This window comes from Phyllostomus discolor, chromosome 2 (genome assembly GCF_004126475.2).
Source record: "Phyllostomus discolor isolate MPI-MPIP mPhyDis1 chromosome 2, mPhyDis1.pri.v3, whole genome shotgun sequence".
In the NCBI taxonomy this organism is placed as follows: Eukaryota; Metazoa; Chordata; class Mammalia; order Chiroptera; family Phyllostomidae; genus Phyllostomus; species Phyllostomus discolor.
In genome coordinates this window covers 165,727,984-165,744,640 of record NC_040904.2, presented here as the reverse complement: position 1 = coordinate 165,744,640, position 16,657 = coordinate 165,727,984, and the positions used below count along the sequence as shown (strand labels likewise).

The 16,657-nt window shown below is 38.3% G+C and overlaps 1 protein-coding gene across 7 annotated transcripts in view; it reads left to right on the top strand.

Annotated features, from left to right (window-relative positions):
- The window catches only part of ATF1 (activating transcription factor 1), a 72,375-nt gene that overhangs the window by 30,730 nt on the left and 24,988 nt on the right, over window positions 1-16,657 (top strand). For 3 of the 7 annotated variants that reach the window (XM_028532384.2, XM_028532383.2, XM_028532385.2), the window contains exon 3: window positions 14,573-14,692. The exons of 3 other annotated variants lie outside the window; for them this stretch is intronic. In XM_028532384.2, coding sequence (XP_028388185.1) covers window positions 14,573-14,692 — 120 coding nt within the window. Of the gene's footprint in view, window positions 1-12,893; window positions 13,367-14,572; window positions 14,693-16,657 lie in introns of those variants that run through there. One more of the 7 variants, XM_036019036.1, reaches the window with a different exon arrangement.

Here is a 16,657-nt window from a genome sequence, read left to right as displayed (position 1 = left end):
TTGTTGGATTGATCCTTTATCATTATGAAATGTCCTCATTTGTCTCTTACTATAGCCTGTTTTAAAGTCTGTTTCGTCTGAGGTGAGTATTGGTGCCCCAGCTTTTTTTTTTTTTAATTTCTATTTGTCTTTTTTTATGCCTTTCTCTGTGTGTTTTTTTTTTATCTGAAACAGATATCTTGTAGACATCATAGATATGGGTCTTGTTTTCTTATCCATTCAGCTACTTTTCATTGGATCACTTAATCCAGTTACAAGTAAAGTGATTATTGATAGGTACATAGCTACTGCCACTTTATTATTCATATTTATGCTCCTTTTTTTTTAAAGAAGTTCCTTTAACATTTCTTGTAATACTGGTTTGGTGGTGGTGAACTCCTTAAGCTTTTTCTTGTGTGGGATGTATAGTAAGCCTTAATATCAGGAAGAATGATTACTCACATTTTATTCTTATTTTTCAAAATTGTTTTGGCTATTTTAGGCCCTTTCCTTTCCATATAAATTTTACAATACGCTTTTCTATCCACAAAACTTAACAGATCTATTTAGGGATAATTGACATCTTTACTTGCTGACTCTTCCAGTCCTTGAATACAGTAACTCTTTCCAGTTATTTAATCTCCTTTGATTTCTTTCTATAGCATTTTCTCATTTTCAGCATACAGATCCTGTTTATGTTTTGTTAGACTTATATCTAAGCATTTCATTCTTTGGAGTAATTGTAAATAATATTACATATTTTCTTTGGATCTGTTGTAGTGATTTTGGGCTTTGTTGTTAGGATTTAGAAAGGCAGTTTAGTTTTGTTTATTGATCTTGCAACATTGCTGAACTCACTTACTTTAGGAGAGATGATTTTTTAAAAAAATATTCCATAGGCTTTTTTATGTAGACAATCATGTCATCTGCAAATAGAGGTGGAGTTTTTTGTCTTTTCCAGTCTGTATACATTCTATTTCTTTTTCTTGCCTATTGTCCTGGCTAGAATTTCCAGAACTATGTTGAATACAGTGGTAAGCATGGACATCTTTTCCTTTTTCCCAATTTTAAAAGGAAAGCATTTATTCTTTCATTATTACATGTGATGTTAACTGTAGGGGGTTTTTAGATTCTTTCTGTGAGTTTGAGTAAGTTCCCTTATATTTCTAGTTTTACAAGAGGTTTTGTGTGTGTGTGTGGTTTTTGTTTTGTTTGTTTTTTGTTTGTTTGTTTGTTTTTCACGAAATGGTGTTAGACTTCTCAGATGCATTTTCTGCATCAGTTGGTGTGATCATACCATTTTTGCTTCTTTGACCTGTTCATGTGGATTGAGTTGTTTTTCAGATATTAAACCAGGTTTGCGTACCTGAAATAGCACTTGGTTATGGTGTTATATTCTTTTCATATGTTGCTGGATATTCTTTGCTAATATTTTGTTGAGAATTTTTTTGTCTACATTCATTAGAAATAGTGGTCTCTGGTTTTCTTATTTTGTAATGCCTTTGACCTCATAAAATGAGTTGGAAAGTATTCCTTTCTTTTCTCCTATCTAGAAGAGATTATACAAAATAAGTATTAATTCTCCTTTTAAATTTTGGTGAAATTCTCCAGTGAAACGTGGGCCTGGAAATTTCTTTTTTGGGAGAGCGATTCAAGCTATTTCATCCTGCCTGAGTTTTGGTAGTTTGTGGTTTTTAAGAAATCAATGCATTTCTTCCTCTGTTGTCAATTACAAATACAGAGCTTTTTTTGTAGTGTTCCCTTATTACCCATTTAATGGCTGTGGGGTCGACAGTATTCCTTGTTTCTTTACTTATATTGGTGATTTTTGCCTTCTCTCTTTTTCTTTTTGTCAGTATTGTCAGAGCTTTATAGATTTTAATGATTCCCCCCCCACCCACAGAACTAGCTCTTTTATTGTTTTTTTTTTCCTATTTTCCAATTTTTCATTTTTCTAATTTCTGCTTATATTTTTTATTCCTTTTCTTCTGCTCTCTTTGGGCTTATGTTTTTCTGGTTTCTAAAGGAAGGAATTTGCATTATTGATTTGTGGTCTTTCCTCTTTGTTAATGAGAATATTTATGTTATGAATTATTTTTTCAGCACTGTTTTAGATGCTTCCCACAAGTTTTGGTTTATTTTTGTTTTCATATTCATTCATTTCTGTGTATATTTTATATTTCTTTCGACTCTTCCTCGTTGACCAGTTGGTTAATCAGGAGTGTGTTGTTTAGTTTCCATGTTTTTGAAGATGCTTTTATTTGTTACTGGTTTCTAGTTTTATTCCATTGTGGTCAGAAAACATGCCCTCTATTTACAGTTCTTTTAACTTTGTTAAGATTTAATTAGAATATGGTATCTTGGTGAATATTCTATGGGTGCTTGAAAAGATCATTTTCATTTTGAAAGCAGATTAATAAGAGTTATAAACAGGTCAAATTTTCTTGTCATCTATTTTGTGGATAGTGTGAAATATATTTTGAGTGGAATGTCTCTTAGCTTGGGAAAGTATGAGAAAATGTGTTTATAAGGAATGTCTAATCTCTTCAGTGGGATCTGAAAGTGAATATGGCTTGGGAAAGATGAGAAAATGCATTTGTAAGAAATATCTAATTTTTTCAATAGGATCTGAGAGTAGATATGATTTACAAATATTATGCTGTAATAAAATTCTATAGTAAACATTTTACCATTTTATACTGTATCTGTGATGTTTTAATATATTGGACTTGCCCCATAAAACTGTTGTACCAGAGCCCCAAATTACATATTAACAAGTAATATGACTGAACTAACAGGCCAAAAAGGCTCGGGGGTTTTTTTTTGTTTGTTTGTTTGTTTTGTATAATAAGAGGACATTTATTTAGAAAGTCACAGGCGTAAAGGTGACTTGTAGAAGAAACGGGCCTCAGGAAACAAGTTAGGCAAAACAAAGGGCCTTGGAGCTTGGGAGAGGGAAAGGTAAGGTAAGGCACCTGGGTAGAGGACGAGGGGGATGGGAAAGGCCCCAGGTGTGCTCCTGGGAGGGAGAGCACCAGAAAGGTTCATAATTTAAATCAATCAGTATATGTGAAGGAGCTTAACATGAGAGGTCTTGTCTTTACAATCCTGGATAAGAGATTAATGTTCCCCAAAAGATAGAGTCAGTGTTCTAATCTACAACTGAAATGTGCTGGTAGTACAATAGTACTACAGTGTGTAAAGATAGTGTTGGTGAGGTTACTGAAAATGTCTGACAGTTGGAAGCTGGAGGTCTTGAGTGTATATGTATGTGAGTTTTTTAAAAGGTAATGAGTACGTACACACGGTAGCATTTTTTGTTGATAAAAGAGGCTTTTGTAGTAATAGGACTAAGAACAATTGTACCTTAGAAGAAAATTTAGTACATTGTATGGTTTATTCAGATGAACTGTGAACAGCAAGTTTCTGCCCTTAAAGACTCAACATTGCTGAAATAATTAAAAAAATAATTTAGTTTATATCTCACATATTTCATAGTCAGTGAATTTTTTGTAAATGATACAACTTTGAATACTTATTTTACTTAAACAATTTTGTGGTTCTTTGGTATCTCTTCCCATGAAGTAATAGAATATATATGATTTTGGTCACAAAATGAATGTCAGGAACTAATTTGTAATACAACTATGCTCTCATGGAATCTATGCTAATTTTAAAAAAAATGTTTAGTGTGCACTTGAGAAAAAGTGCACACTGCAACTGTTGGATATAGGATTTTATATATTTATTACATCAGCTTTGTTGGTTGGGTTTAAATCTTCTATATCTCTATCACTTTTGTTTGCTTGTTCTGTGACTGAGAGAAATGTGTTAATCTTCCATTGTAATTGAGGACTTATTTCTCCCAGCGGTTCTTCATTTTATATTGTGTGATTGTGTGTGTGTTTGGAGGCTACGTTATTAGTGAAGGTCGATTTTGAAATTATTGTGTATTCCTGGAGAATTGTGCCTTTTATCTGTGTCTTTTTTGCTTTTTATCTTAAAGTCTACTTTGATACTAATGTGGGTTTAAAGGCATCTTTTTTCTGCACTTTGGCTTGCAAACTTTCTGTGTCTTTATGTTTTAGTTGTATCTCTTTTGTTAAAAGTACATAGGTAGATTTTTTAAAAATCTAGTCTCCTAGACTCCCCTGCCCCCAGAGTTTAGATATTGTGTATTGTACTTAATGAACATTCTTATATTGTTCATGTCTGTGCTAGACATGAATTGCTTGGTCAGAGGGTATGCAAATGTTTAGTTATAAAAGATATACTGCAACAGTTTTACAAATTTCTACCAATTTACAATGTTACCAGAAGTGTAGGAGAGCACTGTTGGTCTATTTAAGTGCCCAAAACTGGTATTGTGAGTTTCTTTAATTTACAACCATTCTGGTGGATATATAACAGTAGCTCATTGTAGTCTGGTTTGGTTTGGTTTTATGGTGGTGTAATTGACATGTTAGTTTCAGGTATGTAACATAATGATTCATCATTTGTATGCATTGTGAATTAATCACTACAATTAAGTCTAGTTAACATCTGTCACTATACCGAGTTAAAAAAATTTATTTTCCTTATGGTGAGGACTTTTAAAATTTACTTTCTTATACGCAACTTTCAAATACGTAACATAGTATTTTTAACTATAGTCATCATACTATACATTATATCCCCGTGATTTATTTATTTTGTAACAGGAAGTTTACAAACAAGTTTGTACACATTGACCTCCTTTACTCATTTTGCTCAACCCTAAACCCTCACCTCCGGCAACCAGCAATCTATTTTTTGTTTTTAATTTATTGATTTTCAGAAGGGGGGAGGGGAGAGAGAGAGAGAAACACTGATTTGTTGTTCCACTTATTTATTCATTCTTTGGTTACCTCTTGTATGTGCCCTGACAGGTGATCAAACCTGCAACCATGGCTTATTAGGATGATGCTCTTAACCAACTGTACTACCTAACCAGGGCCAAGATTTCATTCTTTTTATGACTAAATAGTATTCTGTTATAGTCTCCTAGACTTTTAACAGAGCTCTCGGTCCATGTACATTTAACATGGTTACATAGAGAGAGAGATACAGATATATAGATATAAACTGTATATTTGGTTAATATATGTATAAATATATAGATATAGATATATACAAATCATATATATGGTTTAGACCTACCATTTTCTGCACTTTTCAGCCCACATGTTCTCTAATTTTTATCTTCTTTTAAATTATTTCCTCTCATTTTATCCCAAAATCACTTGTATCAATTTGGACTGTACATAAACTAGATTACTACTTTCTAAGTGATTGTCCCAATTATAGCATGACTGCTTAGTAAAGTCTAAAGTCAGTACTTTTACTGTCCTCTCAGATGATCCAGTGACCTTAGAACTTTCTAACTTGTTACCATTGTTAGGATTTAATTTTATCTTTTTCTCTTTTAATTCCATAATTATTTTATGAAGTCAACATTGCTCCCCCCCCAACATATTTGTCACTTTTGTTCCTCTTCATTCATTCTTACCTGTTTTCAAGATTACTCCTTTTACCTTAAGTATATGTTTTAGAGAAACCTCAGCACTACAGACACTTGGCGCTGGCTAATTTTTTTGGTGTGGGGGGATGACTGCGTGGTGGGATGTCTGGCAGCATTCCTGGCCTCTGCCATTAGATGTCAGGAGCAACCACATTGTGACAACCTAAAAGTCCCCAGATGTTGTCAGATGTGGGGTTGGGGGCAAAAATCATTGCTGTCAGAGAATCACTGCTTTAGAATTTTTTTTGATGTAAGTCTTCCTGTGCTGGTGCCTTGACTTCTTGTTTCTTGAAAGTACCTATTTCATGTTCATTTTTAAAAGTATTTTCACTGGGCATGGAATTCTAGGTTGTTGTTGTTTTTAACATGTTTAAAGTATCATTCCTCTGACTTCTGTTTTTCGTTGTTGCCTTTGAGAGGACAGTGGACTATTGCTGTTTTAAATATAATCTTGTCATTTTTTTCTTTGGTTGTTTTTATAGTCTTTGTATTAGTTTTACAGCTTCCATTATGTTGTGTTCAGGGGTGGACTTTTTCTTTTATTCTACATGGGAGTTATTAGGCTTCTATCTAGAATATATGAATTGGTATCTATCATTATTTATTTTCAGCCAATTTCACATTTTGCCCTGATCCACTCTTTCTCCTTTCACTCTATCCTCTATGTCATTCTCCTTTTTAAAAAAGTTTTTATTTTAGAGACAGGGGAAGAGAGGGAGAGAAATAGCAGTGTGTGAGAGAAACATTGATCGATTGCCTCTTGCATACCCCCCAACAGGGTACCAGGCTTGCAACCCAGGCATGTGCCCTGGCTGGGAATTGAACCAGTGACTTTTCACTTTGCCACACCAATCAGGGCTCCTCTATGTCTCTTAACGTGTCATGTGTTTTCCATCTGTCTCCCTGTGTTGCAGTTCAGGTAATTTCTTCTTGTCATCCAGCTCACTAATTCCACCATTGGCTTCATCTACTCTGCTGGTATATCAGAAAATTTCAAGTATTATATCTTTATAGAAAATCTTGTGTGGTTCTTTTTCAAATCCACTATAGTTTTCTGTTTCCTGAAGACACTTTAAAGCTTTCTTAAAATAGAATCTACTGTTTCTTTATGAACATAGTAAGCATAATTGTTTTTATTGTTTGTGTTTGATTATGTCAGTATCTAAAATCACTCATGTCTAGCCCTAGCCAGTGTGGTTCAGTTGTCCCATAAACCAAAAGGTTGTGGGTTCAATTCCTAGTCAGGGCACATGCCTAGGTTGTAGGTTTGGTCCCCAGTTGGGTGCATTTGAGAGGCAACCGATCTGTGTTTCTCTCTTACATAAATGCTTCTCTCCCCCCCTTTCCTTGTCTCTAAAATCTGTAAGCATGTCCTCAGGTGAGGATAACAAATAAATAAATTACTCAGATGTGATTCTGTTGTCTTTGCTTCTTGCTCATGGTGCCTTATGTTAGTGGCTATTTTTTATTCTTTACTGTCTGTTAAGCCAAAAAATTGAAAGGGAATTCTTTGTGGCCAAGGATGAGAGTGCCTTTCTCCAAAAAGAATTTACTGTTGCCAGGTGCCTGGAGAACTACCTTCAGGGTTTGAAGCTCTTGTCTTTTTGGACCTTGGTGATGCCAACTTGGGCTGTGAGTCTGCTGGAGAGTTAGTTATGTAACAGGGTGCAGCCAAGAGGGGGGACCCCCAAATAGGGACTTGGAATGGGGTCCAGAACTCAAGGTGTTCAGGAAATATTAGGATGTCTTCACCGCTCCCCCCCCCCCCACAGGTGTGGGTTGGGGGAAGGGACAAATGGAGCAGGGCCATTGAGAACTGTTTTGCATAGCAACAGCTTTGCACCTAACCTCTGGTGTGGTCATTTAACATATCTATAACCTTTAACTGGTTACATAGATATGTTAAATAGCTGTGGCCCATCCTCTTGAGCCAGGGGAATGGAAGTAACTTCCCCACCAAGATGTGACTGGCGGGGGGGCAGGTCCCCCAAGTTACAGCGTCTGCATGGGAGCTTGGAGATGATTGGCTCCATGACATGGGGCCACACCTGCCCAGACTCACAATGGCAGCCCAGTAAAGCTGGAAAGATATGAGAGTGCTAGCAGGTGTGACTGATTGTAGGAGGAGCCGGAAATGGGGCTGCAGAGGAAGATTGGCGTGGGGATTTAAACCCAGACAGGCAGCCATTGAGGAGAGAACCATCAGTCTTTAGCAGAGTGGGGGCTCCTGCAGCCTTGTGAGAGAGAATCACCATGTGGCTTTAGCAGAGAACCGCCACTCAGCCAAAGCCATTGCAGCCATTGAGGAGGGAGAACCACGCAGTTTTGGCTGAGTGGAGACTCCCGCAGCCATTGTGCAGAGAGGATCGCGCGGCTTTGCCAGAGTGGGGACTTCTGAGGCCCCTGTGCAGAGAGGACCACAAGGTTGGGGCAGTGGAGAGAAAACCTCGTGGCTTTGCCAGAGCGGGGACTTCTGAGGCCCCTGTGCAGAGAGGACCACAAGGTTGGGGCAGTGGAGAGAAAACCTCGTGGCTTTGCCAGAGTGGGGACCCCTGCAGCTTTAAAAGGGGGAACCACCACCCGGCTTTAGCAGAGATCCCGGCAATATAGCTGATGGTGCGGGGAACCGAGGGAGGCCTACCGGCCAAGATGGATTACTGGGAAGAACCGGGGGCTGCCTGAGTCACGAACTTCTATTTCTTTTCCTGAGATACAGTACCCCAGACTGGGCAAAGGGGAAAGGAAGGACTGTGTGTGTTTGTGGGTGTTTTAAGGGACTTTGGGATTTTGATGAAGACATTAAGTCACTACTTTAAGTTTGTATAGCATTAAATAAACATTTCCTTTCTTCACAAGTCTCTGGTATTGAGAGATGTCTTTCCTATGGCAGCGGACATAACGAACCTGGGGGGTTCCTTTTGGGTAGTAATATATTGCTATCAGTGCCCCCCCCCTTGTTGTTCTGTAACAGTTACATCCTTTCAAACCTCCTCTTCTCCACACCCACACAGCTTTCCTCCTGTTACCTTACCCTCCATGTGTGGCCCTTTGGAAGTCCCAGTTTAATTAGAGGTTTTCTATCTTCACCTAGAGAAAATCTTGGCCTTTTAGGTCGTCCTTTCTCCAGAGCAATTGAAGTCTGCCTCAGTAGGCAATTCTGTTTACTCTTTGTTTATTGTTGTTCTAGTTCAGCTTTTGGCCTGGCAATTTAGAATCTAGAGTCTAGTTTAGAATATAAATGAAGCAGAAGACAGAAGTATCAAGAAGTATGAAGGGTCTGAGGTTTACCTTGCCTCAAAGCTAATAGGCTAGATTGCCTCAGTTTCACAGATGCTGGCCAAAGACATGAGAACCTGGTTCAGAGAAGGAGGACTTTATAACTTGTGGCACAGCAAACAGCTTGAGCTTCATGTTTGTTCAGTTCCCCATTCCCCATTCCCAAGTTCCATGGGCTCATGCAGAGTGGCTCCAGCGGACAGTGCTTGCAGTGGGTTTGCATCCTTGCCAAGTGGAACTCCAAGCTTAGGAAACACCAGACTTTTAAAGAGAGCTACTAGCAAACCTGTCCAACCTCTGCCCTGGAGGAAGACCTTACCTTTATTATTCTGGACAGCAAACAAATCTGCCCTTTGTCTTCCAAAGCTGATCACAGCACAAACATCCTTGAAGAGACAGTCCAGAACAAAAACTGGCAGTCCTTCCACTCAGAATATTCACAGAAACACAAAACCCATAAAGAATCATCCCTCAACCAGAGGATATAACAATATATCCCCCCCCCCACTATCTTCCTGTCTCTATCTTTACATTTTTTTCTAGATGACAGAAAACTAGATGATTTTATTCTTTTACTTTACCACATATATCCCCTTCTTTCCACACCCCTCCCCCATACACCCTCTTATATGTTCATTTGGTGTGAAATTTTGCTTTTTAGACAAGCTTTTAAGAATAAATGCCTTATGATAAGGCACATGTGTACTGAAACACTATTTTTAAAACTCTTTAATTAGTATCTTTGTAATTGGCTCTGAAGGAAGTAAATGTGGTTGTTATCTGTTTTGTTATCTTGAAGGTCTTTCATAGCACCTGGCCCATAGTAGCATTTATTGAATCTCGTTATCTGTTCAGTCCAGAATCTTAGCCCTGATATTCAAAGGGTAATATTGCCTACATTTGTTTATCTAGCCACCCCACTCCAGTTCTCCCGAGTAGTTTTCTCAAAATGTGGTGCACATTCCCCACCACTAGAGGTGTTCCAGATCTGTTTGAGTAATGCATGGGTGAACATTTCTATTTTATTGTATTGAATTCAGAGGCATCAGATCTCTTATTTGAAAGTTAGGGCATCGGCTGGAACAAGATGGTTTGTCAACAGTGAGAATGGCCCTACTAAAACTTAAAACAAAAACCACTTCTGCTGGTCATGCTGGCATGAGGAATCTGAGAAGGTGGGCATTATCTCTTGTCCCTTACCACTTGTTGTCTAGTGAAGGAGACATGAGATAGGTGAGATAACTCACCAAGATATGAGCTCTGACCCTGAGAAGTGCTGCAAAGGATCGCGCATAGAATACATAGGATAGTACGAGAGACTGTAATAAGGTTTTTGACCTTGTTGGGAATAGGACAGCTTTGTAAGGAAATGATTGTTGAGGTCTGAAGAATGATTAGGTGTTAACTTTTCAGGAAGGAAGAGAGGTAAGACCTTTCTAGGCATGTGAATATCATGCCAAGACCTTGTAGTAGGAAAGAGCATGAAAATAAAAGGAACTCTCACATTCCACTGTGGACAGAACTCGGGGAATATGGTTTGACATGAAGCAGGAGAGGTAGGAAAGGCCATTCTGTGCAGGACTTTGTAGACCATGGTAGGAGTTTTTAGATGATTGGTTTTAAAATAAAAATACAATATTTAATAAGTTTTTCATTATACTTATTTTTATAGTTAACCATATGGTTATAGCAAGTGGTACTAGGTTTTGTTTATCATAGTAAAATAAGGCTTTCTTTTTTAAGTACATTTGAATTTACAAAGGGACATACTTTAAAGAAAACTAATAAGTAAATAATTGTATAGAAGATACATGTATTGCTGTTGAGTGTGGATTCTTTACTGCGGTCAGTTTTAAGAGTTTACTATGTGTAAACCCTGGCTGTCCAAGGGTCATTTGAATCTTTTGAGACCTAGGCAGAGTGACATTTTGGGCAAGTACAACATAGACTTAACTATGGAAAAAACTTAGCCCTGGCTGGTGTAGATCAGTGGATTGAGCACAGGCCTGTGAACCAAGGCATCGCTGGTTTGATTCCCAGCCAGGGCAAATGCCTGGGTTGCAGGCCAGGTGTCCTCAGTAAGGGGTGCATAAGAAGCAACTGCACATTGATGTTTCTCCCTGTCTTTCTCCCTCCCTTCAGAACTCTCTCTAAAAATAAATAAAATATTTTTAAAAAAAGAAAAAAACTTAAAACCATATAATTACAGTTAAATTATCTTTACCTTAAACTGAAAGATGTAAGTTCTGTTCATTATATTTTTCATTTGTATTTTGAATTAATAGCTCTAGTCCATTAAGAACTGAGCAGATGCTCTGGGCTTAGGGTTTACCCCAGTTGGTACTGTAGTAATTAATCATTATTCCAAATGCCATTCTGTGCTTTCTTTTTCCTTGAAATGAAAAGGCGAAATAAATGTACTTGTTGTGTGGGAGGCAAACTGCAAGCATACGGAGTGAGAGGCTGTAAAACTTGATTGGCACCAAGAGAGATGTCTGGGAAAGAGCCCTGGGCTCTGAACCAGACAGGACAGGGCGCTGGTGCTCTTCAGACACTTGCTATGGAAAAGTTCAGAGATACTTAGAACAAGAGATAACTAAGCTGAATGATCATGCTTCCCATCACCCAGTTTCAGCAATGATTAACTCACAGCTTCTTGTCCCTGCCACCCCTGCTCCCACCTCCCCCAGCCAACTGGATTTATACTGAAGCTCAGCCTTCAATATTTTGATATATTGTATTTCTTCAATATAAGGACTCCTTTAAAGAATGTAACCACAATATTATTATCACACCTAAAAAGATTATTCCTTAATATCATCAAATATTGATCAGTATTTAAAATTTTCCTGGCACGTTTTAACAGTTGAACCAGGACCCAAATAAGAGACATATATGTAGGCTCCTTCTCTTCTCCTTTTTTCTCTGCCTTTTGTTTTTTACCTAGTACTCATTTATAGTCTTCACTATAACTCCATGAAAAAGATAATATCAGCTCTATTTACAAAGGAGGAAACTGAGGTCCTAAAAGGTTAAGTAACTTCTGCTCAGCATCACAGAGCTACTGAGTGCCTTTAACTGAAAATCACCTGAAGCCTGTCTGACTCCAAAGCCTGTGTGCCTTTCTGGAGTTAGAGTATTTTGAATTCAAACTCTGGCTGAATAGAGGCCTTTTCCCCATGCCTCTCTACTAAGTCCCCGCCCTCCCTCATCCAAATGTTTCTAGCCCAGGAATCCCCTAATTAGGAGACTAAGGAACATACTAATTTTTGCCCACACATCTTACAAGAGGAACTTTGGGCTCAACTAATCCCATGGAATGGGAGGAAACCAGAATGCTTTAAGTCGTGCAGCTCCCAGTTTAACCAGAGCAGCTCTAGAAAAATTCTTTCTCTTTCCTCCTCCTTTTTTTTTTTTTAAGATTTTATTTATTTATATTTAGAGAGGGGAAGGGAGAGAGACAGAGAGGGAGAGAAACATCAATGTATGGTTGCCTCTTGCATGCCCCCTACTGGGGACCTGGCCTGTGGCATGTGCCCTGACTGGGATCGAATCAGTGACCCTTTCATTCTCAGGCTGGCACTCAGTTCACCAAGCTACACCAGCCAGGGGTCTTTCCTTCTTCTAAAATCTCCAGAGAGGGGTTCTGAGATTGGAGCCACAGTATACTCTGGTTCTCTGTCTCTAAGATCTAGAACTGCATTGTTCAGTATGGCAGCCACTAGCCACAAGTGGACATTTCAATATTTACTTAAATAACTTAAATAAAAGTAAAAAGTCAGTCCCTCAGTCACACTAGCTACATTTAAAATGCTTGATGCATCTGGCTGTTGACTGCCATTTTGGACTGCAGATAGAGAACATTTCCATCATTGCAGATAACTCTGTTACTGCTGAGAAGTAATGATGGAGGCGGTCATCTGTGTTTCAGCCTCAGGTTAAAACTGGAGGACCAGCTTGCTCTTTTCCTCCTTTAAGAGAGCTCAGGATTTAGATGATTTAGATGATCATGTTCGACAGTGGCAATGGGAAGAAACCAGGCTTTGGGAGCCTGACTAATGAACCTTTTGTGTTTTGTGACGTTGGAACAGTAATAGTAAGAGGGAGGGACAACTACAAGCTAAAACAAAATCTGGTGCTTTTTTTTCCTTTCCACCCATTAGACCCACAGTCTGCATAAAAATCACTAGGATCCCCAGAAACCATGGAAGAATGGTTGCTTTTATTCTTTTAAGAAATATCCGTTAATTCCATTAAGGGTCCCCTTTAGTTGAGTGATTTGCCCAAGTTGGAATCTGAAAGGTATGGGGACTTCATTTTTCTGAGTCTGATAGTAACTCTAGATCTGGACTCTTAAGATTTGTGAATTCTCAGTTTATTTTTACCCTTTAAATTCTGTATCCCCATATCAAAGTACTGTCAAAGAGATACAAAGCTGGACACTTGTTAAAGATAGCAAGATGGATTTCATTCAGACAAGTGTAGTAGGGAAGAGACTGCAGCATAAATTGAGCTCAACTCTGCCAAATCAAAAGGTGGGACACTGGGGTATGCTGCAGAAAAGTACTGAAGATGAGGGAGGTTGGTCATTTTGATTAAGCCGTCTGTTTTACCAACTGGTGCTTAGCGAAGTTAGGCTCCTACCCTCCCAAAGAAGGGGTTGAAGGGCAGGCAGGAAACAAGGTCCCTGCCCTCCTTGGTGATTATACTTCAAATTCTGGGTTGTAGAAGAATTACATCTTAAAGGTCAGAGAAAGGATTTACAACTAGAAGTGTTCTAAAGTAAATGCTCTGAGAAAAATGAGGTCAGGGGCCTATAGTCATGTTTTGGCTGAAACATAGTGAACTCTTTTGGCAGCATTGAACTTTCTCAGGCAGGCATTTTAAGGGGGCTAGGGTCATCCTAGGGATATGGCCTTGAGCTGGTAGAAGATGGGGTAGAATTTGACCATGTCTATATTGCCTATGGGCAGGGGGAGGTGGATGGAGTCCTTTGTGTTGAGATTTTACATTTCTCAGTAGCTGGACAAAAGTTTATATACAAAATTCCGTGACTTGGGCATTTGGGGAGAATAATAGACTGGAGTTTAATTCAGTCTTGGGAAGGGGAAAAGAAACTTCAATGAAAGGGACTAAGGTGCACTGTTTGGGGACTTGATGCAAACAGGGGAGCAGTCAGGAAGGTGACTTTCACAGCCTGAGAAGCAATTTGGATATAGTGTGTGTGTGTGTGTGTGTGTGTGTGTGTGTGTGTGTGTGTGAGATTTAAGTCCAAAATGAATGGTATGAACTAAAGTAGTCCAGAAGGCAGTGAGAAATCTCTGTTAACTGTACATATCCAAGAAAGCTTCTTAAAAGAGGAATATATCTGAGAAAGCTTTGAGTGATGACAGGTGGGCTTTAAGAAGTCTCCGTGTTTTTGCACACTCAGTTCCTCTGCCCAGAATACCTTCCACCTGCCTCCCCTATACACCCCTTCGGGGAATTGTTTATCCTTCAAACCCAGCTCAAGTAGCACCCTTTCTTAGCTCCCACAGTACAGTACTCTTTACTTTTCATCTTATATTACAGCTCTTGCTCTGTTCATTGTAGTTGGTTTGTACTCTTAACCCCTAATGCAGTCTCCAGCCCATAGAAGATACCTAATGTTTGGTTAATAGATGTGGTTAAACATAATAAGCTCTGAAATGTGTTTTCCAGTGTTAAGTAAGAACTCAGCTGTGTTATGTGTATAGGTACAATATATATTTTGTTAATTGAATTTTTATTTGTTCTTAGATGTCATTAAGAGGATCTGCGCCAGTGACAATTGTACCTCTTCCTGGAGAGCAAGTACAGGTTCAGGGGGTCATCCAGACAGCTCAGTCTTCTGTAATTCACCCACCACACGTGCAAACGGTACAGAAATTCAAAGACTTAGTGGTTGAGAGAGGGGACTTATAATTATATCCTAAGTCTTCAGACATACTGAAATTACTGTAGTTACTGTATTATAAACCAAGATAATAAAGTTGCCATGGAAATTAGACTATAGAATAAATGAGACAAATAGAAAACTTTTAGAATTTCTACTTTCAGAAGACAATTTCCGGGGAAGTATTGCTTAGAATCTAAGGAAATGACTTCTTACGGGAAAGCACCCTTTTTTATTGCAGCGGTATCTATCCCTGCACAAAAAGAATTCAAAGCAAGGGTGATGGTGTGAGTGACTTAGCAAAGAAAGAAAGTACCTTATGCTTTATGGAAGTCAAATAAAAGAAAGTTCTCATAGTTGAGGAAAGTTCTTCTTTATAGCCTTCTACCTTCATGTTAACACCTCACGGCACCAGGAAGGAAGGAGCATCCTGGTTCCTTTCCTTCCTGTTCTTTCTCCCTGTCTTATCTTTTGGCTTCTGTGGGCGTCGTACTGCCCTTGGTCATCTCTCATTGTCAAAAGCGGCTATCCTAGAAAAAGCTGCATACCTCATTTTTCTTCCTGAATATATAGTGTTTGGCAATATTGTCAGCTCTAGAGCTGCATTTTTATTTGGTTTTCCTATATGAAAGGTGGGTGTGGCATGGATATTTTAGTTTTTGTATGAAGAATTTACTCTTTCTTATTAGTACTGTCATTAAAGAGAAATACTTGATCTTCCTCATGAGTAACACTTAGTTTTAGAAATTACCTTCTTGGGTTCAGTGGGAGGCTTGGGAGTAAACTTAAGGACAGTGAAAACAGTTAAAAGTTTAATTAGAAATGGTAATGCATGATGCTGAAAGAAACATAAGAGTGACAGATTTTTCTTATTTATTTTTTGTTACTCTTATTATTTCTTAATTATTATAGGTTGTGACCAATTCTTTCTAATCTGTCAAAAAAAAAGATTTAATGTAAGGTATAAATAAGTAGTGTACACCAAACTTGTTTTTGAAGATTACAGGATGTAAAACAAGCTTCTCTGAAAATAAGTCTAAATAATTCAGGGGAAGACTTTCTATAGCTAGTAATAGTAATGTAGAGAATTGATTTATATCCTTTCTAGAAGCCTGTTGGAATTATTATTTTTTAAAATGTCATCTTTTTTAAAAGACTTTATTTATTTTTAGAGAGAGGGGAAGGGGGGAGAAAAAGGGGGTGCAAAACTCTCATACATACCCCACCAGGGTCCAAACCTGCCACCTAGGCACGTGCCCTGTCTGGGAATCAAACCAGTGACCTTTTTCACTTTGTGGGACAACACCCAACCCCCTGAACCACACCAGTTAGGGCTGGATTATTTATTCATTTATTTTTTAACGAAGGTGAAGTCAGGTGTTACATGCAAATTTGGTCAAGTGTTAGGAAATTTAATACATTTAAAAAATTGAAAATAATTTGTTTTCTCAAATGTAAGATATTTATAACTTGAAACTTGCCTATGGTTATTGTGTTGACATAATTTTAAAGGGTTATTCAAAATAGCTAACATTTAATGTGTGCTTGCTGTGTGTATGCCATGCACTGAGTGCTTTACATGTATTAACTAATTTAATTGTGAAGTGAGATAAAGCCATTGCAGAGTTTCAAATAGCATATGTTTATGGCTGCCCTTGCCAGTGACCTCCACCGTGCTAAATCTAACGGTCTGTTTCAGCCCTTGTTTTACATCACCTGTTAGCACCATCTGGCATTGTTGGTCACTCTTTTCTCCTCAGGACACTGTGTCCTCTGTCTTTGCAAAGGCACCTCACTCATTTGGTGTTCTTCTGCTCTACTCACACCCTGTTCTCGGTTTCATTTGTTGGTTCCTCCCCTTCTTCCTAACCTCTTAATGTTAGAATGTTCCTGGGTTTTGTTCTTGTCCTCTTCTCTACATTTTTCCCAAGATTGAGCCTGTCCAACCT